Genomic DNA, 24457 nt, shown 5'->3' on the forward strand with positions numbered 1-24457 from the left:
TTAAGGTTTGTGTGGGGTCTACAAACAATTCCCTCTTGGCTGTTTTTTTTTTTTTTTTTTTATTCACAAACATTTCACTGAGATGTGCTTTCCTGCAGAGGGCAGTACAAACAGTCTTGTCTCACATGAGGACATGAATCTTTCAGTCCTCCTGTGCCGTGAGGGAAAATGTACTGTACATGGTAACTGCTGAAACCATTTGTATTGAAAAGGCTGCGCCAGCACAGAAGGAGCTCCTCCAGAAAAACATGATTTAAAACACCTTCAGTAAAACCTGAGTTGCACATTGTGATCAAGTAACAAAAAGTAGACTGCAAATGATATCCTGGCAATGAAGGGACGGTTGTTAATCTTGGGAGTTACCTCATTAAATGAATGATGCTTGCACAAATGAGAACTTGTAGTGAAAGAGGACCTTTCATGGTACAAAATTAATAAATAATAACTGATGACATGAAGTCAGAAACAGAATGAGAGTAGAACGGACATTGAACAGTTTGCCATGGTCATTTGATGAACAAAAGAAAACGTGATTGATGTTAGTTTTTATTGAGAAGACACACATCAGTGCGTCACACTCATTTGAGAACTCTGTTTTGGCCTATTCTTCTTATACCTATTTTTCATCACTAAACAGGAAAATAAATTCGTACACCAATCCAAGTTTTTCTCTTTCAGCGAACTAAACGTTAGCTTAACGTCATTGTTAACTCTTCGTGGAACACACTTCATTCAAACTCGACAAAAGCAAAATAAAACTCACCAAAACCACCCTTAGTTAGTTGAAAAACACCCTAAATTCACTGAGTTAGATGAGATAATATGCTGATCTGCACAATGTTTTCCCCAGGGTCTCATTCTACCACCCAGCTGTCCACTGAGCAGCGTCTTTTTCTTCAACAGTCATGCAGTCAATGGCAACAAAAGAAACGGGGAAATAGCAGTTACGGATTTGAGTCATGGTTAAGTGACGATTGCTTATTTGAAAATGTACTCAACTGTTCATTTGGTCCTTACTGTAAACCTCATAAGAGAGCTCAGAAATTGCTGCAAGTGAGTTTGTGTATAAGGAAGTCTATATAGAAGGTAACCCACTACAATTTGCAATGGCAATGCATCCACATAAAAATAGCCACCACTCTGACCATCCTCAGGGCTATTTAGTGAATTCTGGGACACGCTCTTTGACCACATGGGAGCTATGGAGTATGACACATGCACAATGTAACTAGACCCACGATGTTGGAGGGCTACAGCAGACAGCACTAGAAATAAAGGGACGGTGTCCGCTCAGGTGCTCTTTGGGTGCACTCAGCCTGATGAACTTTTGGTTACACTCAATTCAATGGCAGCCCAAATACAATATAAGGTTTGCATGAAAGTATTTGATTATGGTCTTTTATGATTGACTTTTTCAATAATTACAGAATTGTAATTCTCACCCATATCTTTATTTTTCGTTCAAATATATTCCAACCCAAGGCCAACTGCGGACACTTCAATGAGCTGAATCAATCATCCCCATGTTGAGCTATTCAGCAAGTGTAGACCAGATTTCACCGCGCACGTGTTGTACCCATTTGGTATGACGTGATATGACACCATGACTTCTATTTTTAACGTCCTTGACCATCTTGCAATGTTGATTTCAATGTTAATGTCCATTCTACTGTCATTCTATTTCTATGCACGGGGCTTTTTGACAGGGCTCCCATGCATGAAAAAACAGTAGCTTGCCCATGACTTTGGCATGTTGCCTTACCGGCTGACGTTCGAGGAGATTGCTTGATATTTTGACAAACAATATAGGGAAATGCCAAACATTGTTTTCCACTGCGGAGAAGTAAAAGTACCAGGTAGAAGATAAATATCCTGCTCGTAATCACTTGTATCCTGTTTGCACACATGGATCTACAGCTTCCACAATGAAAGCCAGATTGTACCTTAATACATATACAACACTACTTTAAATAAAATGCTTTGTTGCATTGGTGATTGGACATTGAATGATTCTGCTGTGAGTGATTATAGTAAAGTGGTTAATTATACCTCCCCAGGGGACTTCATCAGAAATAGTAACAGGACATGGTGGTGCATTTTAAGAACTGGTTCCTTCCAGTGCAATCAGAAGAAAAAGTCACGACACCCCTGATGAACAATATTTCAAAACACTCATGTACACATAAAACACACAATCCATGCAGTGCTTTTGGAGCCAGTTAACAATGCTTCGTTGACCCCGAGGGATTCCACATACATGTACATCTTCCTGTAGGGTAAAGGTCGCCATTTAAACGTATTTTTTCCTAATCAGTATTTCCCAGGGAAAGTTAAAACTAACAATACCTCCTCATCCAGCTGAGGTGTGTATGTGGATGCTGAATACAAAAGAAGAACAAACCTTACGTCAGTGTCCTTTCAGTTCTTTTTAAAGTGTACTAAAAAGTTGTTAATTTTAAGTGTGAGCATTTTCTATTTCCTTCTGTGTTTCATTCCAGGTTCAGTAGATCTGAGTTTTCTAAATAAGTGTGAAAAGAAATAACATCCAGGGATGTCTTCGCTGTTCTTCAATCCATAGTAAAGGGGAGAAGAAGAAAAATTATCCGGCCAAAACTAGGAAAAATGCTGATTTTTCAGCAGCTGTCTCAGTCTGTGCTTGAGATGTTAGGTGATAGAAACATGGACCCAGTTTCATTTGTTTCACTGTGATCTGTCCGGCTCAATCTTGGACTCTCCGTTCTGTTTGTCGTTGGACTTCTGGGACAGGTGCGTGGACACAGTGGCTGCCTGCACCACAGCTTTGAAGCTGCGCTTTCTCTTCTGGACGTTCTGCTCCGGGTGGAAGATTATGACGTAGACCTTAGGGATGTAGAGCATGCCCAGGGACACTGTGGCACTCAGGCTCATGGACACTGTCAGGGTGGTGGTCTGGATGAACATCTGCAACAGAGACATGGCAAGTCAGAAAGATCCCTACACACACCTGTGCTAACAGTTACTGAACAAATTATTGATTAATTTCCTAGGAACCTTTAAAGGTCCAGTGTGTAGGATTTAGTTAATTTAGTGGCATCTAGTGGTGAGGATTGCAGATTGCAACGAGCTGAAACTTCACTTAGTTAGATTACAGTGTTCATTGTTGAGGAGGTTTTTACCGGTCTCTTCCTCTCCAAAACAAACAGAGCAGGTAATTAAAACAGGTAAAAACACAAGGTAAAGCAATTTCACATTACAAATCAGTGTTTCTCCTACGCTGTTATGCTCGTCAGAGGCGGGTCGCTAGACCTAAGGTGAGCTCACCAATTTTCTCTGATAACTTAAGACCAGACATTCAGGAGGTTTTCACAGGGAGCTGAATTATCCACAGAGGTCTCTTCCCCTCCAAAACATACAGATCCTATGGTTAAAACCGGAAAAAACACTGAATAAAACATGGTGAAGCTGCTTTTAGTTTCTATGCTACTCAAATTGCCAGAAGAGCCAAGACTTGAGACAGTGCTGAGCACTTTCAAATCCAAGTTAAAGACATATCTTCTCACCAATGTGTTTAATTAATTCTCTTTTAAATCAGTTTTTATTTGTTTGTTTTTTTGGTTGTCATTCAAACAAATGATGACAACAATAAAAGCAAGCACTCAAAAGATTGCATAGAAACAAAGGCAAACAGGCGAAAGCACATGGAGTGAAACAAAAAAAAACAGAACGTACAATCAAAAGCACATAGTTTTTGACTGTTTAATTGTTTTACTTTGGGTGCTTTTACCCATTTGCCTTTGTTTCTATTCTGTGCTTCTGATTGCTTTTATTGTTTGTATCATTTGTTTCTTGTGTTTTTACCTATGCCCACCTGTCAGTTTTTCGCCATCCAGTAGTTTGGAATAAACATACGAACAGCTGAATGAGTCATAATGACGATCTCACTGTATATATGTTTAACCATATTTTAGCAGAATAACACTACTCAAATTCACAATGTGTTAAAACTAGATAAGTTCTTTTTAATCATACACACTCACTTGACAATCAACAGGCAACTGAACTGAGGAAGAAGCCAGTTAGCAGCCTGTTAGCTAAGCTAGCACAATGTCATTCAGCCTCTCCGAAATCCACTGCAAAAGTTTTGCAGGCACATCGGATATCACAGAGATTCCCATAGGAATGAATAGACTTCCACATGCCTCGTCTTCATACACATACATAAGTGAAAGTGAAGCATTAATGATCTGTGTTTTTCTGACACCGCTTGTGAGAATGTGAATGGCCCTGTATAGAGCCAGTGTTACATTTGTCCTTTCTGGGCTACTGTAGGAACATGGTGGTGCAACATGGCAATCTCTGTGGATGAGGACCTGCTCCCTGTGTAGCCAGAAATTGCTCATTCTAAGGTAACAAAAACACCATTCTTAGTTTGAGATGATTATACACTAAGAAAACATTATTATATATTCCATTTCTGCCAATATATCCCCCTAAATCCTACACACTGGACCTTAAAGTACCCGTCCGTTTGCTGTTAAATATTGATTATTATCTTGCATAAGTTCAAGAAAATAGGCTGTCATCACATAGGTTGTCACAATGCAGTTAACAGTTTTCATCTCGAAGCACAGGAGGCAGGGTTCTTCCCCTGTTGAATGATTTATGACCTGGTATATGCAGTCAGGAAAGGAAGCTCTATTTATGGCCTTTGACCACGTCTACTCTTCACTGCTCTTCCTCTTATTGCAAATCCAACAGTAATAATGAGAAGAGACTTCTCCCGAGATCTGCCTCCAATAAATTATGAACTCATTATTCAAGGAAACTCTACAAGTCATAAATAAATCAAGCCATATGTGCCATAATAAATAAGATATATTTGTACTATAAATAAGTGATAAATTGTACACTATCCCCAGCAGCCGCCGCAGAACATCCTGGTGTCTCACAGGCTGATGTCCATACAGTATAGTTTCTTTTATCATCTCTGTCATGCTTTTCATGGGTGACCTCTGTGTTTGTAAAAGCAGCTGCGGCGATTGTATTCATGTGCTTGGCCTGAGGCGAGACTGGCTCAGGAACAGTGAATGGTTGTTCCATATGTACAGACATGAAGCAGGTAAATCACCTCCTCCTACACGTGGTCTTACATATGATGGGAGAGTAACAGCCATTATTTTCATGCGCCAGACAAAAGTTAGCGTCTATATTTAGCTCTTTTCCTAAGTGATGATTAATTGAATTGGATGGCTGATTTGGTCTACAAGGGGTCCCTACCGTCCCTCAGCTCATCTGACCTCCTTTCTTCCCTCCCTCCTTTTCCTTAATTCACTTCATTTCCATTCGGAGGAGGTGAAAAGACTTTGAAAGCACCTCAGGCTTTAATTGTTTCAGCCTGACTGATTCATAATACAGCTCTCTATTAGTCAAAACCTATCTCTGTTTTTCAAATATTCCCCCAACAGCCTCGTACTTTGTGACTGCAGAAATAGCCCACAAGCTAAATTAAACTCTCAGTACAGTGGAGGCAGGATGTCCTGTGAGTACAGCAGGAAGCAAATATGATATGACAGGCAACAAACTCAGATTTCACGTTGAACATCTGAGGGATTCATTTACTCTCTTACTATTAGTGTGTGTTATTGTGTAGCGCATCATTTAGATTCACCTCATTATTTAAGGTACTGCCATTAATATATGCGATTCAAGAGTAAAGAGACTCGAGGGACATTTAATCTGTCTGTGGGGGATTAATAAAGTACTTATGCTTTTTCTTAAATTACTTAAACAAAAATGAATGTACAGGGTTCCCATGGGTCCTTGAAACCTGAAACATTTATGAATTTGAGAAAAATTGAATGTTTCTGAAAACAGACATCAATAGACACAGTTCATCCAAAGTACTTAAATATATATATTTTGTGCAAGAAAAGAAATACTCTGTATCAACTGCTGAACTTACACAATATATTGTTTTGTTGTGCTGTTAGAGAAGACAGGACACCACACTGTCTGCCATCACTGTAACACAGCACCACTGAGAAGTGTTCACACATTCAAGCCTCTCTATTTAATTGGTGTCTGTGTGCTTCTGTAAAGTCCGCTACTTCTCATTATAAAAATTCTCAATCTTGTAACGGTAATTCACCTTGATCCAGGTCTCAAACCTTACAGTGTTGGGTCCTTGGATTTCAAGAAGTTGGGTCTGAAAAGTCCTTGAAATAGCCTGAATTTGATGTTGAAAAAGGTGTAAGAACCCAGAATGGGATTGATCTTTACAAAAGAATCTATTAGATGATCAATCAATAGATAATACTATAAAGCAAATAATCATGTCATTAGTTATTGCACGGTAGCCAGAATGAATGAGAGTTTGTTGCTATGATCTTTAAGGTTTAAACATTCAGGGGATGAGAGCATTTGTTTTCTTCAACAGCAGAGAAAATAACATGCACAAATTAAAGCTGAGAAAATATTTCCTTTTTTAATTTCCTTTTTGAAAACAGTGCTGCAAAACATGTTCTGGTGGCAGCCCCTCAAATGTGAATATTTGCTGGGAGGTTTCTGCTTATCAATTGATAATGAATTTATTTGGGTAAAAATTTAATTCTAAGTAATGCAGGGTGCCTGCAGGTAAAAAAATGTTAAATGTTAAAATGTTAAAATGTCTTAAATTCAAAGTTATAGATATTAGGCCTCAAAAGTAATTAGTCTTAATTGCCACAAACATTTTATCTTATTGAATTTGTCCATCTTTTTTTTTTTTTTTTTAAAGATATTTTTGGGGGTCAAGCTCTTCTGCACTAAAGTCAATTAACCCAACTTACTCTAATAACCACTGTCTAACATAAAAACCTTTATACTTACCTTACCTGCTATGCTTTATTTGGAAAAAGATGATTTGTCCAAACATTTGTACTGAATTTGAAAAAAAAAAATATTTTGAAAAGGTCTTAAAAAAACATTAAATTAAAGTGTCTAATATTTGTAGAAACCTCATAATAGTTGCAATATCACACTATAAAAATACTCCATTACAAGTAAAAGTCTTGCCTTTATTATTTTACTGAAGTGCAGATGTAAAAAAAAAAAAAAAAAAGAAAGTGTTAGCTGCAAAATGTACTACATCATTTCTGAAAGTGGTGTCCCCCCACTGTCAATTTAACACTTCTTTGCTGTGGCCATGTCTGCTACCTGCTGGGAAATGTGTGCTGTTAGTTAGCCGTTAGTTTGCTTGTTTATGAAAACACACTGGTTACACCTGTGTAGTTCCTTCTTGCTGCATGTCTACAAACTGTATGACAGTCCTTGTAAGGGGCACAGAAGTAAAAGGGGATTGTGCTTGATTAACCAGCATTATATGGTGGGCCACAGTATATTTTGAACAACAACCCAGGGACTGTTAAAAATCAGTCTGTGGACCACGATTGGCCCCTGGGCCAGACTTTGGACACTCTTGCCTGAGTGTGTGTAAGCAGCATTTAATGGTTTAGCTGACTGAGGTGGAGCTAATTTAAACTACTTTATATACTGTTGAGTAGTTCCGTCTGTAAATGCATAATACTTTAGAAGTTGATAATGTTTTATTGTCAAAATCTTGATCTTCAAAGTACCTGCTAATTTCCCTCTGAAATGTAGTGGGGTTGAAGTATAATGCAGCGTAATGTTAAGTACCCCAGTGCCTCTACTTCCAGGAGAACCCACAAAATTGTTAAATGTCCCACCTTCTCTGTAGACTGTGCAGTGCCAAAGAAGATTGGTACAAAGGCCAGCCAGATGATGCAAGTCGTGTACATGGTGAAGCCAATTGGTTTGGCCTCGTTAAAGGTCTCAGGAACTCCTCTGCTCTTGATAGCGTACACAGTGCAGGTGATCATCAGTACGATACTGTAGCTCAGACACAAGATAAGGGACAGGTCGGACATGTCACACTTGAGGACCCCACGGGCGAACTCTGGGTTTGGGGGCTTCTGCTCCTCATAGTCGATGATGGTGTGCGGAGGCATCACACCAAACCAGATGAACACCCCAAGTAACTGCAGAGAGAGGAGCGTTAGTAAGAGTGCAATACAGAATCTAGGTGATGTGTATAAAAGAAGCATCCACATTCATACCTGCACTGAGATGAGTATAAAAGTGATAATCAGCTGAGAGGTGGGACTGATGAATTTGGGGGGCGTGACCGACTTCTTGCCCTGTTCGAAGATTCGGTAGATCCGATTGGTCTTGGTGAGCATGGCAGAGTAGCTGATGCACATGCCGAGCCCCAGCAGCAGCCTGCGAAAGGCGCATACGGCTATGCTAGGCTCGGCTATCATGAGGAAGGTGATGAAGTAGATGAGGAAGATGCCCGTCAGCAACACATAGCTGAGCTCTCTGCCTGAGGCTCGAACAATGGGCGTATCGTTGAAGCGGATGAAGGTGATGATGACTCCACTGGTGGCCAGAATGCCCAGGATGGCCAGGAAGACTGGGATGATGGCCCAGGGAGAACTCCACTCCAGCTTGATGATGGGTGTGGGCCGGCAGCCTGTGCGGTTCTTTAAGGGCCTCATGTCGAAGGGGCACATGTCGCAGCTGAACTCATCCAGCAGGTACTGGTAGCCATCACAGAGCTCACAGTGCCAGCAGCAGGGAACACCCTTCACCATCTTTTTTCTCTCTCCAGACTCGCAGGGAAAACTGCACACTGACTCCGGGATCTTACGGTCACCACCTGACCACTGCATCTCCTCCGACTAGGGTGGATAAGTAAACACACCAACTAGTAAGAACTGTCTGAGACTTTGTATCAGGCTAAAAAGTGCTGCCATGTAGCTGGGCGGACACTGTTCAGATCAAGCTCGATTTTAACCACTAATCGGTTGTCCCCAAATAATTTTAGAATCGCAACTGATGTCCGCAGCTTAATTGTCATTTCATGTGCAGTTCGAAAGGATACTTCACTTACAAAGTCACCATTTGTGTACCAGTTAGTCATGCCATGTTACCTTGAATTCATTAAGATAACATTTTTTTCGCATGCGTCCACTATGTCAAAACATCCGTTAACAAACTCTCACACAATTAGTCCAGTATAATTCAAGTTATTCACATCGTATGCTCAGTACTTCCTAAACACATGCATTTTCTATTTAAAACTGAGCTAAAAGTGAAACTTATCTATGCTCTCTTTGCAGCCAGACTCCAACACTAAGGTTTTTTTTTATGTTTAGCTATAGTTTTGCTGTTGTTAAACATGGTCCCCAATAAATCAATATGTCCACCATGACACATGTGAGGAAGAGAAAGTTTTCTTTGTGAATTCAAGATAACACGTCATAATTGATACTCAACTGTGGGTGAAGTATTCCTTTAAGACACCTCAACAGTGTCAACAACATCAACAGTGTGGCTCTGAGAAGATCAACTGGATTTCAGGCAGGTCAGAAATTTTGGTGCTGTCCTGCCAATTTGAGCAATTACATCATCTGAATTGTCAAAATATCCATTATAAACTGTAGTGAGCTTGTTTTATTATTATTATTTTACATGTTGTGGCTGAAACTGGGGTCTTGAGACTGTTAAAACCAAACAGTGTTTGCCCAGTTACAGAGGAAGCACAATCCATGAGACAGAGGGATATGATACATCCAGGCAAGTCGATATGGAGAAAATCAAATGTCGCAATATTTTTGACCAAATAACTCAATATTGATATTGCAATGATATTATAAGGTTGACTATCGGTGCTTTCACAAAATATTCACACAATGAGATTTTAGAAAAATAATCGTCAATAATGCGGATACAACTAAGTGGGTAAAGGCAAAAAAAACAACAACAAAAAAACAAAAAACACTGGAACAATCTGGTAAATTTACATCACTTTACTGTAATGTAGCTTTTATCAAATCAGGAAAAGACAAAAATATATTACAAAAGCCAAAATCTAAAACAACACCACTTTCATGTTTGTATGCTAACTATGTAGCTAGAGCCAGCAGCTGGTTAGCTTAGCTTAGCACAAAGACTGGACACAAGGAAATTGCTAGCATGGCTCTTGTAAATTCCAGAAAGTTATTACACTTGGCCAGAAAAAATCTGTTGTATAATCCACCATGTGACATTTTTCTACAAATTAAAAACCAAGATATAATGTAATAATTAGTGAGCTATATATCGGTGCTGGCAGGCAGTTTTTTGTTGGGGTGTTTGTTTGTTTTTTTACCTTTGGACTGAGCCACACCAGCTGTTTTTCCAGTCTTTATGCTAAGCTAAGCTAAGATAAGCTAAGCTAATTGCCTGCTGGCTCTGGTTAGCTTACAGACATGAGAGTTGGTCTAACCTTCTCAAAATGTTTAATTATTAGTAGGACTTTCAGTTGTACCTAAAATGTAACAAAAATAAATATTTACATTGAGGCGGAGGTGGTTTGTCCACTGGCCGATAATCTTGTAGCCGGGGTTGCTGACATTAGACAGTTGGTACTGGAAGATGTCGTAGCGACCAGGAGCATCTCCGTTCTCATTGAACATCACTCCAGTCCCTGCGCTGCCTGTTAGATGGAGACAGAGTATTAATGGCTTGTCTGCTATCAAAAAAGCAAAGTGAGTCAGAGGGGAGGAGGAAGTCAAACTCTCTAAGATAGAGATACATACCCCCATCTTTAGTGGTGAAAACACCCACACAATGTTAAATACAGCTAGTGTTTGCTGCCTTCAGTTTTGTGCAATCATGTGAAAGCTGAGTGCAGGATGCTCTTTGGTGAAGGCTCTCCTCCATGCGTACCATCTTTCAGTGCACTCTGCTCTGTTGCCCTAACGCGATTGAATGTTCCTCTTGGGTCCCTGCAGGCGCTCAATCAGAAAATCTTCCATACAAGCTAAGGTCATCCAGCAAGAGGAGAGCAGTAAATAGGATGCTTTCATAGAACACTTTTTTTTTCTTTTTAAAAACTGTGACGTTTTTATGAAAGACGAGGATGAAAAGCCGGAGCGTTGTGTATAGGGAAGAGCGAGGAGGCAGCCCTAGGGAGGGGACGTGCTTTGAAGAAATGTACTATGCTCTGTAGCTAGGTACATTAGCAGAAACATCTCAAGGCTTCCGACTTGAAGATGTTCTCCCTTCTACTGTTTGTTTTTTAAAATGTACCTCTTATCAAATCTGCAGTGACACTGAGCAGCCGTGGAAAAGTTCCTCCAGCATAAATCTCCCTGAGGGTTTCTCGTCAATTTTGATCAAAGAAATAAAATCATTTTAATGTAAACCATCACACGCTGCATGAGAAAGGAGAAAAAACAGATTGAAAGTCAAAAGCTCACCATTGAAGTTGACTGAGCGAATGTATTGGAGCAGATTCCGTCCTTCCACGGGGTCCATCTTCTCACAGACACCCATGTAGCCAGGACACAGGTCCATGTGCATGCTGTGTAAAGCGTGGGCCATAGCGTACACAGCATCAATCACAAACTGCACCTTGCCCTCCTGTTCGTACTGAGAGTGCTGACTGATCCTCTCCTCACCTGAGGGGTGACAAAAGAGTCGAAAAATGATGAAAACACAAACCTGCTCATAAACAAAATTAAGATATGTTTAAAATGTCACTTTAAAGCACTTCCCTGTACGTTAAATAGCAGCCTGCTTACCTGTACATTTTCTTCTACCAAGTTCATACTTTACACCAGGGCGGGTTAGTTTACACTTGAAGTCGTCCTCCCAGAATTCTGCAAACCAGATGTTTCTTCTGTTGTTTTCCAGAGATCTTGAAGTGAAGTACTGGTCGAACCCTGAATCATTTCATAAAGCAGACATGCTTGTGTTTTATGAAAATGTCATGCATGCTTTAAAACCACAGCACTCATATTGATATCAGTATATCAGTCATTTTATTGTGCTGATATTAGGGATTGACATTTGACAAGTGATTTCCATATTCGAGTATTCGCATTAAATTTTCAAGTACCCGAGTACTCACAAAAAAAATAAATCCAACATAGAAGAGGGTCCAAAATGAATACCCAAATGAAAATGCAGGTGAGAGTTAGGGTTAGCCTACCTATCTGTGCTGCATAGACTATAGAGATTAGCTGTGATTTTAACATTACATAGCTTGCACTGCACATTAAAGTGTATGTATATATATGTATATATATAGATAGATAGATAGATAGATAGATAGATAGATAGATAGATAGATAGATAGATAGACCTGCTGAAGTTCAAACCGAGAATCAGATTGGGGAAGAAAGGTGATTTAAGTGATTGCTGATGCACACAGCCATCTCTAGGGTTTACAGAGGATGGTCCCATAAAGAGACAATATACAGTGAGCAGCAGTTCTCTGGGTGAAAATGCCTTGTTGATGCCAGAGGTCAGAGGAGAATGGCCAGACTGGTTCAAGATGATAGGAAGGCAACAGTAACTCAAATAACCACTGGTTACAACCAAGGTATGCAGAAGACCATCTCTGAACCAACACCATGTCCAACCTTGAAGCAGATGGGCTACAGCAGCAGAAGACCACACCAGGTGCCACTCCTGTCAGCTAACAACAGGAAACTGAGGCTATAGTTGGCACAGGTTCACCAAAGTTGGACAATAGAAGATTGGAAAAATGTTGCCTGGTCTGATGAGTCTTGATTTCTGCTGCAACATTCAGACGATAGGGTCAGAATTTGGTGTAAATAAGATGACAGCATGGATCCATCCTGCCTTGTATCAACAGTTCAGGCTGCTGGTGGTGGTGTAATGGTGTGGGGGTTACTTTATTGGCACACTTTGGGCCCCTTAGTACCAACTGAGCATGGTTTAAACACCATAGCCTACCTGAGTATTGTTGCTGACCGTGTCCATCCCTTTATGACCACAGTGTACCCATCTTCTGATGGCCAATTCCAGCAGGATAACGCACCATGTCACAAAGCTCAAATCATCTCACTGGTTTCTAACTGGTTTCTTGAACATGACAATGAGTTCACTGTACTCCAATGGCCTCCACAGTCACCAGATCTCAATCCAATAGAGCACATTTGGGATGCGGTGGAATGGGATATTCGCATCATGGATGTGCAGCTGACAAATCTGCAGCAACTGCATGATGCTATCATGTCAGTATGGACCAAAATCTCCAGCACCTTGTTGAATCTATGCCACCAAAAATTAAGGCAGTTTTGAAGAAAAAGGGGGGTCCAACCCATGAAATGAAATGTATTATGTGGACTTAGTTGGCTCATTTTTTCGTAGCAGGGTGGAAATGTCACTCATAGACTTATCAAACATCATTCATTTCCTTTATTTATTGCATTGGTATTAAACTCATCTATCAATGTCAGATGTCTCGGGCTATCTTAGGTGTTCATATTGCATTTCATTTCATTGGAGCTGAATATAAAATTTTGATTTAATAAATTTGCCGTACCATCAATAGAGGCTCTTTTGGGCAGGATGGTGACAGCACCCTCAGCCACGTCCTCCTGGTCTTGAATGGGGGAGCTTTTGGCCCCCCAACTGTCGGAGCCAACAAACAGGAAGTGGCCTGTCAAGTTGGCCTTTTTGGCAGACTGTAACACCCGTCTGAAAGAGAACAGATTATTCTTCCTCACACACTTTCTACTTTACTCCTCTGCTGGTGACCAAGTGTTATCAAACAGGACACTTGGCAGTTAAATATTAAACAGCACATTTTATCATCTGGCTGTTTTTCTTTCTCTAATATGCCGTGCAGCAGAACTTGACTCACTTGATATCGTCCTCGTTGGCAAAGATGATGACCCCACGAGCATTAGAGGTCTCCATCAATCTCTTGATGATCTTCTCAAACTCCCCGGGTCTGGGCTCTCTGGGAATCTTTATGGACTGTGCGATACACAGCCCCCCTGTGTCAGACATATTGGAAATGTGTAAGCAATATTTGTACATTCCTGTGTTCTTCCCTCACTGCACAGTAAAATTATGTAACACTAATAATCATTATAATGACTGAAACCTTTAAAGAAGTATTTCAAATTGCAACAAGGATGATATAGCATAAAGTGATATTACGTAAACTAAGATATCCTTGTTTTACATCCTATTAGCCTACTTGGCAAATGTTAGCATGCTAAGAGTCTAAAGTAAGACTATTAAAGATATACGAAGCAGGCTGCTCAGCCTTGCAGCAGGTTTTTCCCAGTGGCCACTTGCGGTATTGCAGCGAAAAAATTCCCTGCAGCCCAAAAAGCATTCTCCCTACAGATCACCTGAATGTTTGAGCCATGGTGTTTTTATATATTTAAAACTTTCATCAAGCCAAGTAAAGCAATTTTAAAATCACAACGTAAAGTTGATAAGCCGAGCAGGAACTCATGGGTGGGGCCAGCAGGAGAAACACTACTGCACATATTCAGTGGGTGGCATACCGCAGAAGTAAACCCAGAAGCTAGAAATTTTTTTGGTGTATGCGCCAAGCAAGCAAGTCCATTGGAATGAATAGGCGCTGTCTTGGTGTCTGGTATGTTGTTATTATTAAACTATATGGCCTAAGTGCAGCATCACAGAAAATGAGTGTCAGTCTAGATGAAGAGCACATCTAAGCCAATATTGACACTAGGAAACATGTCTGAATTATTTAATAATTCTGTGAACCTGTATGATAAATTATTACATTGAGTAATATTAAATAAGCTACAAAACGAAGAGTCTACAGCCACACTAGCAGCTTTGACACTTACTAATATCTGCATCCTTACATGCTCATAATGACAGTGCTAACATGCTGATGTTGAGCAGGTATAATTTTTACCATGTTCACCATCGTAGTTTAGTGTTTTAGCATGCTAACATTTAGTGCTGTGGACCAAACACGAGCTACAGAAGGAACAGATGGCAATGTCAGTTTTGTAGGATTTGGAAAATGAAATTTTGATCTGATGATAATGTTTGATGACAAGTTAGGAGTCAACCAAAGATAATACATTTCATCCTGATGGGAACTTGAATGTCTGTACCAGACACCAATACAACTAATAAATAATAATGTTAATAATAATAATGATAATAATACAAAAACCTCATGGCAGCACTCGGTAAAGGTCAGGGAATCACCAATGTCATCAGGATTCATCCTCTGGGGACAATTAATGTCCATATAAAAATGAATAGCAGTCCTTTCCTAATGAGATATTTGAGTCTGGACTGAAGTGGTCGAGCAACCACGGTCAGCATGCTGCTACAGCAGTGATCTGTCCAGCATTTTCAGTTATTGATGTGCAGTATGTGTGTGATACTATGTGAAATCTGAACCCTAGTAACATCATTTGAGCCTTTAAACCCATGTAAGGTGGTGACTGCTATTTGCCCTGTTACATCTTGTGTTTTAAAGGATTTTTGTTTCCTATTTTAGTCTTTTAATGAGTGGGAACAACGCGGCTCGCTAAGTGAGTAATCCCTTATTGTCACAGCAATGAATTCACATTTCTACAGCCAGACACACAACCTGCTTCTCTGGATATCTGGAGAAAGGCGTCGACGCCGCTCTCTCCGTAGTTGCCCTCAGATGCCAGCGTGGAGACGTAGTTCCAGCCCATGGCTTTGACTATGTCCACCATAGCCTGGGCCTGGTAGGAATCAGGAGGCACCACACGGGAGAAGAATTCATAGCGGCTGTTGTCGCTCAGCTCCGGGGCAGTGGAGGCATAGCTGATCTGGGGGATCTGAGACACGAGGATGGGTCAGTGATGACGAAAGGGTCGGGTCAAGGGGAAAACAAGAGCAGTGCAAATTAGGCCAATATGTGATAGCAAGATAAAAAATAGAAGAGGCAATGAACCATAACAGAGGATGATGCACCACTTACTCAGACAAAACCTTAACAGAATCTAAATGGAGGCCTTCCACTTTTATACTAGCAAGTTGTAGTGCATTAAAATCCCAAAATTGGACCATCATAGAGAGCAATCATCTCTTGAACAGCCTGTGTTCTCAGTAATTCTCAGAATTGACGCAACTTCACAGTGTGTTCTGTCCAGAGCTGGTCTGTATATATAAATATATATATATTTATATAGACAACGTCACAGTGAAATACAGATGGTTGGAACCACAGCTGTAAAAGCATTTGTTTGGAAAAAAAAAAGGATGAGAAGATTAATTTACTGGTGTGCTACTTCTTTAATGACACAGTTTATGTCGACAGTCTCAACCCTGACCCTGCTAATGCCGGTCCCACAGCGTGGCTTAACGTTGGGCCGAGGAGAGAAAGGTAGACACAAGGGGTAGTGAAGGGAGAAGGAGAGAGGAGCGAGAGAACCATTTCACAGATTATCTGGAAGGATTATAGGGGTTTTAGTCAAATTACGTTAAGCACAGAGGGAGAGACAGAGATCAAAAGACTAGAAAAAGGTTAGCATTTCTCAGCTGTAAGCCATACAATATATTTAATTCTGATGGCCACATGCAGCTTCAATTTGCTGCTGTGTGTTAATGCCAAGCTCAAACTCACTGGTCAGCCTCCATGTCACAGACAACATCTTCAACCAGGTGTTGACTCTCTCTCAAAAAAGAACTACTGTGTGTTGGACAAGTTTATTAGGTGACATTTGGCATCAGGGTCCAGAGAAGACTGAGTCAGTGAGGTGAATCAATTGTGTGCATGCAAATTTGTAAAGAACAAGATGAAACGTAATCCCCTCCAAATTAATCCGATAAAAGCATCTGCACCAATTCACTTTCTAAAATCAATGAGCCATATCAGTAACACAAGTATCCACTTACAGTCCCGTAGCCTTCTGCTGAAGTCTCACTATCAGTAAATGACTGAAACAGTCCAAGGATGGGATCCAGGATCCAAGCCAAGGAAATATGGTGGTGGTTTAGTTTGACTTAATGGTCTGATTTAATCACAGAAACAAAGTTTGTGCAGGAACAGCCTGAGTAGCCTGATTAAATGTTTTGCTTTGTAATGATTTAAATCATCATTTCTTTGCAGCAGACTTATTGAGGTTTAAGAAAATGTACTTAAATCTGCAGTTGCAGACTTATGATTCAGATTGCACACAGTGTGTTGAAATATTGGATGACACTAAATGAAGTGCATCACTATAAATAGGGCTACAATTAATTTAATTTTGTTATGTTAAAGGTCCAGTGTGTAGGATTTAGGGGTATCTATTGGCAGAAATGGTAAATCCTTTTCATAACTATGTTTTCATTAGTTTACAATCACCTGAAGATGCTAATCTTTGTGTCTTCATTGCCTCAGAATAAGCTGTTTATATCTACATATGGAGTGGGTCCTCTTCATAGATGTATAATAATAAATATATTCTGGACCCCAAGATGGCGCCTATTCAGTCCAATGCAATTGCTCACCACGAACATACGGCAAAAAAAGTTTCTAGCTTTCTAGCCTGAAAATGCACAGAAGTGTTTCTTCCACTAGCCCCACTTACAAGTTCCCGCTTAGCTCGTAGACTATACATTGTGATGACGTCATGGAGTTTTAAACCGCATTTCTCAACTTGAGGAAAATTTGAAAAACCTTAAACCTCCGTGGATCCATATTTATAATAGATAGAGTCATAATTAACCTTGTTTGAAGTTTGAGGTGGCGGTCTATGGAAGCAAGGCTGAGCTGCCTTCTTGGGGGCCTGAGTCCAAGGGTGTATATAGAGACCTGGACCCAGCATTGGAGGCAGGACCTGTTCATTCCTATTAGAGTTGTTCAGTGGCACATGAAGCCAGAATGGGTCCGGGGATTACAGGCACTGCTTCCGCACCGTGCAGCACGTAGACCAGGCGCACTAGAGACTTCCGACAGCCAAGCCGGCTACTTCTGGTTTAGCACTCTGTTGACTTAAATGGCAATAAAGTTATTTAATCGTGCAGCTCTTCTAACTTTCTGAATGTTATCAGCCAGAATGGATTAAATCCCGACAGTGACACAAGTCATTTTGCAGGGTTGTGATGCTAAAAAAAATGTCCATTGATTTACAGACATCTCCTTCACCATGTAAGTCAAATTCTTTTTGGGCTGCAGGGCATCATGTGATGGAGCAATTACACTGCTTAGCCGCTATGAAAAATGGCTTCAAAGCCCAGCACAGTCCGCCATGTTGTTCTACAGTAGCCCAGAACAGACAAATCAAACACTGGCTCTAGGTAGGGTCGCTTCGGCCACCATAGTTCTACACACTTGGCAGACAGGAGAAGTTTCAATTCTACAGCCTCACTGCTAGATGCCACTAAATCTTACACACAAGACCTTTAATACAGATTATTTTCTGATTAATTATATGAAAATAAATTAGTGACAAATATCTTTTGATATGACCATTTGATGTTTTCAAATTGCACATTTTTTGTGTGACAAGTGGTTCAAAACCCAAAGATATTGCATTTACAGTGATGTAAAAGAGTAAAGCACTAAATCCTCAAATTTATAATGCTGTAGTAATAATCAGTTAATTATCTGTCGATTGACTAATCAGCTAAATATTTCAGCCCAAAATGAACTGTTGAGTAAAATACAAAACTGATGTGATTCACACCTTGTAACTTGTATTATATAAATGTGACCTACACTGACAGTTTTCATTTACTGCAAAAGAATAAGCAACATTAAACAGAGTGTGTGTGGTTGATGCTGAAACATCTCCTGCTCCGGCTGAGAGCAGATGTTCGATGTATAGTGACCATCAGTCTAGAAGTATCCGCGGTGTGGAGAGCAGCACATATGGACAGTAGGAGGAAACACACCATTTAGCTAAATCTATTCCACGCCGTCCAGGCTACAAATTGCTGTTATCCTAGAACCAATGTCATCCCGCTGCCCTGATGCTCTATTTTCAGCCTGGGGTCCTGAGCTGCTGAGAGGGGCTTAGTGGAGGGTGGGATCTGTAATTCTGTAGTTAACATCTGCCCTGTATGCAAGCTGACCCTCCTTGGCTCTCATATCAACATCCTTACTATAAAGGATGTTGTAACAAGGAGAAATGTCTGATTTAATTTTTTTATCTGATACAAATTCAGCCAATTTGACAAAGACTAGTGCTGCTGTTTTTTTTATTTCATTTCTAGATTTCTGGCAGACTGCCGGTATGTCAGTAAGTCAATGAGAACATGACATCATGTGGGATTTACACAGACTCAATGTCCCATCATCGTTATAAGCAGTGTAATCAATTATCAAAGGTCAATCATCTGTAAAAGAAAAAAAAACTACAATGAACACATAACACGGATTAGTCTGCGGAGGCTGCGCATGACAATGGATTCAAAATCCTGTGAAGTGAGGAGACTCATTCAAATTATTCATCGTTTTAACTGACTTGTTTCAAAGTCGTATCAGATGAAATGCGCACTGATTATTTGTCTGTGCAGCAGCAGTGAGGGGATATGTGAAACAATATCTCATCAAAATATCCACTGAGGTAACGTTGATAATTAAATGTGAGGAATACTCTTAATTAGGTTTGTAAAATCCATAAACCAACTACAATTAAAGCTCCCTGTGTTCGTGCTGCAGAATGAAGACACAATTAAATGATGACCCCATTCATCATCTAAGAGCGGATAAAATGATTAAATGAATAAGACCATTGTGTGCTCCTGTACATCTTAAGTAGATCAGCAGTGAGCTGATTTAACAGCACAAGCATGAACAAGTGGGTTCATTAAAATAGAAGGTACAAGTTCAGCTACTCTGAGCCTTAAGTCTACATCAAAAGCAAAATTATCTGTTTGTGTTTATTCAGACATATGTGAGGTCCTGTCCCTGAGCACAGCTAATCACTGATATCACTGACAGATCTGATATCAGAATGCTCTGCTATGATTAATACTATGTTTAACAAAGTTTTCCAACGTAAACAGCAAGGAAAAAATGGGAGAAGGGGCTGAAAGCACATTTGCTTTCTCCCTCAGTGTGAATTTCAGGATCTGGTCCCACGTCTTACTACCGCTGCTTGTGCTAGGTCAACATATTTTTGTACAACAGTTTGTATGATTTCTAACAAATTAGTGCCCCACAAATGACAGTCAGGTCAGGTTTAGGCAAGTGAAGTTTCGTAGGTTAGGTTTAGGAAAAGAAACATGGTGACGACTTATCTGAAACTGACTCAAAGTTCATTTGGTTTGGGGCGTTGGTGGCTTAGTGGGTAGAGCAGGTGCCCCATGTACAAGGCTATTGCCGCAGCGGCCCGGGTTCGAATCTAGCCTGTGGCCCCTTGTTGCATGTCATCCCCCCTCTCTCTCTCCCCCTTTCACTCTTACCTGTCCTGTCCATTAAAGGCAAAATGCCCTAAAAATATCTTTAACAACAACAAAAAAAAGTTAATTTGGTTTCACATGGTATCAAACACCAGTCTTGTGTCATTTGACCCATCCACAACCCAACATACATCCCTATGCGTACTACTACTTTGCTCTTGTCAGTGCATTTATCATGTGATCAAAGCTTTCCCTATTACGTGGATAATACATTAACTAGTGGCTCATGATCACATGGGATTTATATATAAATTGTGGTGCATTACTTTTTGAAGGTATACATACGAACAGTGTATGAGAACAGCCTGGCCAAACTGACTATCAAGATGGCTAGCATTAGCATTAACATTGTAGAGATTCAGCCATATATGTTTAAGCTTCAGTCAGACCCAAACTCAGATAAGGAGTCAGAAATATCTGCTATGATGTCACAGTGTGTTTACGTTGTTACATTGTTATTGTTATACACCAGAGATCTAACCAAAATTTGTATTAAGTTACATCTGGTTGAGATTTTTATGTTAGGTGTAGTAAGTCCACTCTGCGCTGGAGGTTTCACATTTCTATGCTGGCATTTCCACATTAGACAGTGATTGGCTTTCGTATTAGTGATGTACATAATCTAGTCTGCCTGGCCTGTGTACATTTAAATCTCAGATTTTAGGTGTGCACAGCTATCGCCCACTTCAGTAGAGAAATGTGAACACACCTCTCTGGTGACAGACACAGGTCAGTATAATCAAGGTCAGATGTGTTCGGGGACATTGGCATAAGAAAAACACATTTCTGAGTGTAGAGGAAGTTTAAAGATGTATTCTGGATTGCTGGACAGTTTTTGACAGTTACTCTTAGTTTGAAAGTCCCTGACTAACTTGATAACTTTTTGGCTCATGACCCCAAATCATTTGTTTCGTTTGATGGATTTTTGAGGCTTAAGGTAATAAAACTATCCAGAACATATCTCGTTTTATAGATTTATAGAGAGACAGAAGGAGAGACAGGAAACACAGGGAGATAGAGGAGGTTCCTGGCTGTGATGAAGCATGTAATGGTGCAGGCATGTGACACATGTCTAAAGCAGTCAACAACCAGGACGCCTTAAGTATCCAATTCAAAGAAAAAATAAAACAAGAGATGTTTTTTTGTTTTCTTGACCCTTTAATCATTTTGGACCCCTCAGATTTACCCTGGGACCAACTGAGGGATCCCAACTCCCAGGCTGGGAACCTTTGCTTTAACTCATGTGCTTCTTTTTTTTCTCCTTTATGAATAGATTAAAAACAGAAGTGAGTACAGGATAATGGCTTTCACCTAGATCTCACCCCACCAGCTTACTTACTGAAAAGAGAAACTGTCCCAATTATTTTGCCCTTTCAGTGTTTAATGGAGAAAGGTGGTGAAACTCACCGCAAACAGTCTGAGCACATTGGCCACCATGATGGACACCGAACTGCCAGACGCCCCAATCACCCCAACCACCCTCTCCGGTTTGGGGATGATGGGAGGCTCTCCGTTTGAGCAGCGCACATCTGAGGTGTCCTTCTGGATGAGTGCCTGGACAAAGGTGAGCGACTGCTCCAGGGCGTAGGTGTCTCTGGAGCAGGTGTCAAGGATCCGGGCCCCCAGAGTGATGTTAGGCAGCAGGTCCGGGTCACTATTGATCTGGTCCAAGGCGTACAACATGGCCTCCAATCGATGGATCCCCTTTTCTTTCTTGACCTCCCCACAGGGCACCCCAGCAGGTCCCCGAGAGTGCACTGGGAACAGCCCGCCCAAGGTGATGTCGCCCTCTATTTTGATGGACTGTGGCTGGGTGCCCTGCTGGGCCCCTGAGCTTGGGCTGATACCCACCAACAGTGCCCACATCAGCTGAAGCCATGTTTGGTACCTGGAAGGTGAAGTGAGCCGGCAGCACTGATGGGATGAGCGGGCCTCTGATGTCATGATGATGACCGGCAGAGGTACTGACAGCACCAGGCCACTCCCCCTACCTCTGACACCTGAGGGCAGTCGGAGACGTCTGATTATCATCTCATCATCATGACAGTGTGTTTCCAAAGTCTCAGTCTTCTTTTGGAGAAGAAGAAGGCTGCAAACTATCAAACTACTACTGCTGCTTACCTACTTGGATGTTTATGTCGGTAATATTCCTTAAGTTTCAGAGCTTGATAAATCAGTTATTTTAACTTGATCACTTTATATTCCATATTTTATTTGATCTGTCACTTAGTCAGTGTGAAATATTTAAATAAAACATGCATTTTTTATGGTCACAACATAAAATGGAAAATTCTAGATGTGTTTTGCATCATTTGATAAACACTGTCTTGTAATTTAGCATGCCAGGTTTTGTATCTTTGGAGACTTGAGATCTTAAATAGAATTTAAACATTTTTATAGGTTTTCAGCTCTTTAGGTTTTTGAACATTGCATTGATCCATATCAGATAACAATGTGTTTAAATGCAGAGAGCCCACAGGAAGATTTTTATTTAAATGTCTGACAACAACCAAAGCCCTAACCTTAACCCTTTTTGACACATTTTCTGCTGCAGAAAATTTAAGAAAAGAAAATATAAACTATACTTCATTTGAAAAGCTGTAGCTGAGGAGAAGATTTAAGACAGCATGCATGATGACACAAAGTGAATATTGGAAGCTTTTATCACAGAGAGAGACGATGATGGAAAACATTATAAATTTTGCAAAACAGAAAACATCAACTGAACCGTCGCAGCATTTCATGCTCCAAAAGTTGGAGCAGGTTAATTTTATCAGCATGAGCATCACTGAAGAAACCCACAGTAAACAACTGGGCTAACCGATCCCACAGACTATAAAACTAAATTATTAAGAGTGTAAATATATTAAATATTTGCAGGCAGGATTTGAACAATAGAAAATATGAATTATGGGAGCTTAATTTTGGTAAATTTAGTATTAAATCCAAATGTCTAACATCAATAAATAACAGTTTTCATGCTTACAGAATAACTGTCTTTCAAAATCAGAATAAGATTTATTATCAAGTAGATTTTCACTTACAAGGAATATGCTTTGGCTTTTTTGGTACATAGATTAAGCATACAATAAACATACGAAGAGGAAATAAAAATAAGGCAAAGCACTGCAACTCTCAAGCACAAATCAAATTACAATAAAAATATCATACTAAAAATACCATAACATAAAAAATGTACAGTGTAGCTGTTTCAGAATTAAAAAGCTGCATGGTTTTGTGCAGGATGTGCAAAACTGCATTACCATACAATTGCAATACATACTTATATTCATACTCAAACTTATATCTACGATGCCAAATCTTTCTATGTTTCTGTACTGCACTTGTCAAGTTGATTTCATGGATGTTAGTTGAAAAGATTCCCAAAATAAGAGCATAATGTGAAACTGCATAAATCACACAACCGTTTACAGAGAATACTGTCACAGGCACCCTGCAAGTAGAGACATTCCTTCATGTAAAGGCGTTTCTTACCTGCCCATTCTTCATTGACCAGTCTTGATTTTATCCATCACATGAGCTCTTCCAAACAGGCCTCCATCCATGGTCCGAAATGTGATTATATATCTAGAGGCTCTCCTCTCCTCACCAAAAGTAAATCCCCTATCATCTCAGACCGCCGCTGGGCACTCTCAAAAATAACCACCACACAGAAAACAACTGTCTAAAAAAAAAAAAAAAGTAGTTGTGATATATGAGGACTAAATGAAAAGACTGACTTTTGAAGCTTCAGTTTATAGTATCATTGCAGAGTCAGAGAAAAGTGGAGGAAACAGCACAACATTACAGCAGTGAGAATCTACAAATCACTGCCAAATCCCTTAAAAGCTCTCCCTCTCTCTCTCTCTCTCTCGTTCTTTTTCCTCTGTGTGCATCTCTGTCCAGGCACTCCCCCCCCTACTCTTTCTCTCTGTTGAACCCTCTCCTCGCCCGCTCTCTCAGCTCACTAATGGCCACAGATTGGGATTATCATGCAGGCGTCTGTGAAGAAAGCACTAGGTGGACTAGCCCACTTCTTTTTTTTTTCCATGCAGCTGAACCAAATGCAGAGCCCCCTCCCCACCCCCTCCAGCATGATGGAACTCACTTTGAGAGATTAGATGAGCAGCGATTTGATTCATACTCTCACAAACACACACACACACACACACACACACACATACTCTCTACTTCACACACCTGTCAACACTGGCACAATGGTGGAGAATGCCAGAGCAGAAAATACATTTCT

The 24457-nt window shown here is 40.3% G+C and overlaps 1 protein-coding gene across 1 annotated transcript; it reads right to left on the reverse strand.

Annotated features, from left to right (window-relative positions):
* Positions 1 to 109: 109 nt before the first annotated feature.
* Positions 110 to 24080, reverse strand: grm6b (glutamate receptor, metabotropic 6b). Its single transcript, XM_049586039.1, has 11 exons — positions 23701 to 24080; positions 21613 to 22205; positions 15434 to 15650; positions 13700 to 13835; positions 13379 to 13533; positions 11607 to 11747; positions 11283 to 11483; positions 10377 to 10516; positions 8094 to 8717; positions 7704 to 8015; positions 110 to 2940 (listed from the first exon to the last, which is right to left on the reverse strand). Exons 2-11 carry the CDS (start codon positions 22147 to 22149, stop codon positions 2701 to 2703), a joined length of 2703 nt encoding a protein of 900 aa, XP_049441996.1. The 5' UTR covers positions 22150 to 22205; positions 23701 to 24080; the 3' UTR covers positions 110 to 2700.
* Between the last annotated feature and the right edge of the window lie 377 nt (positions 24081 to 24457).

Source organism: Epinephelus fuscoguttatus, linkage group LG1 (assembly GCF_011397635.1).
Source record: "Epinephelus fuscoguttatus linkage group LG1, E.fuscoguttatus.final_Chr_v1".
NCBI classification, from domain to species: Eukaryota; Metazoa; Chordata; class Actinopteri; order Perciformes; family Serranidae; genus Epinephelus; species Epinephelus fuscoguttatus.

Excerpts from the sequence above, each read along its gene's own strand:
- grm6b (XM_049586039.1), bottom strand. The coding sequence starts at position 22,149 with ATGACATCAGAGGCCCGCTCATCCCATCAGTGCTGCCGGCTCACTTCA. Across the intron at positions 13,534-13,699 it reads GCCAACGAGGACGATATCAA|ACGGGTGTTACAGTCTGCCA; the intron begins GTGAGTCAAGTT and ends GTTCTCTTTCAG. Across the intron at positions 8,016-8,093 it reads TTATACTCATCTCAGTGCAG|TTACTTGGGGTGTTCATCTG; the intron begins GTATGAATGTGG and ends CTCTCTCTGCAG.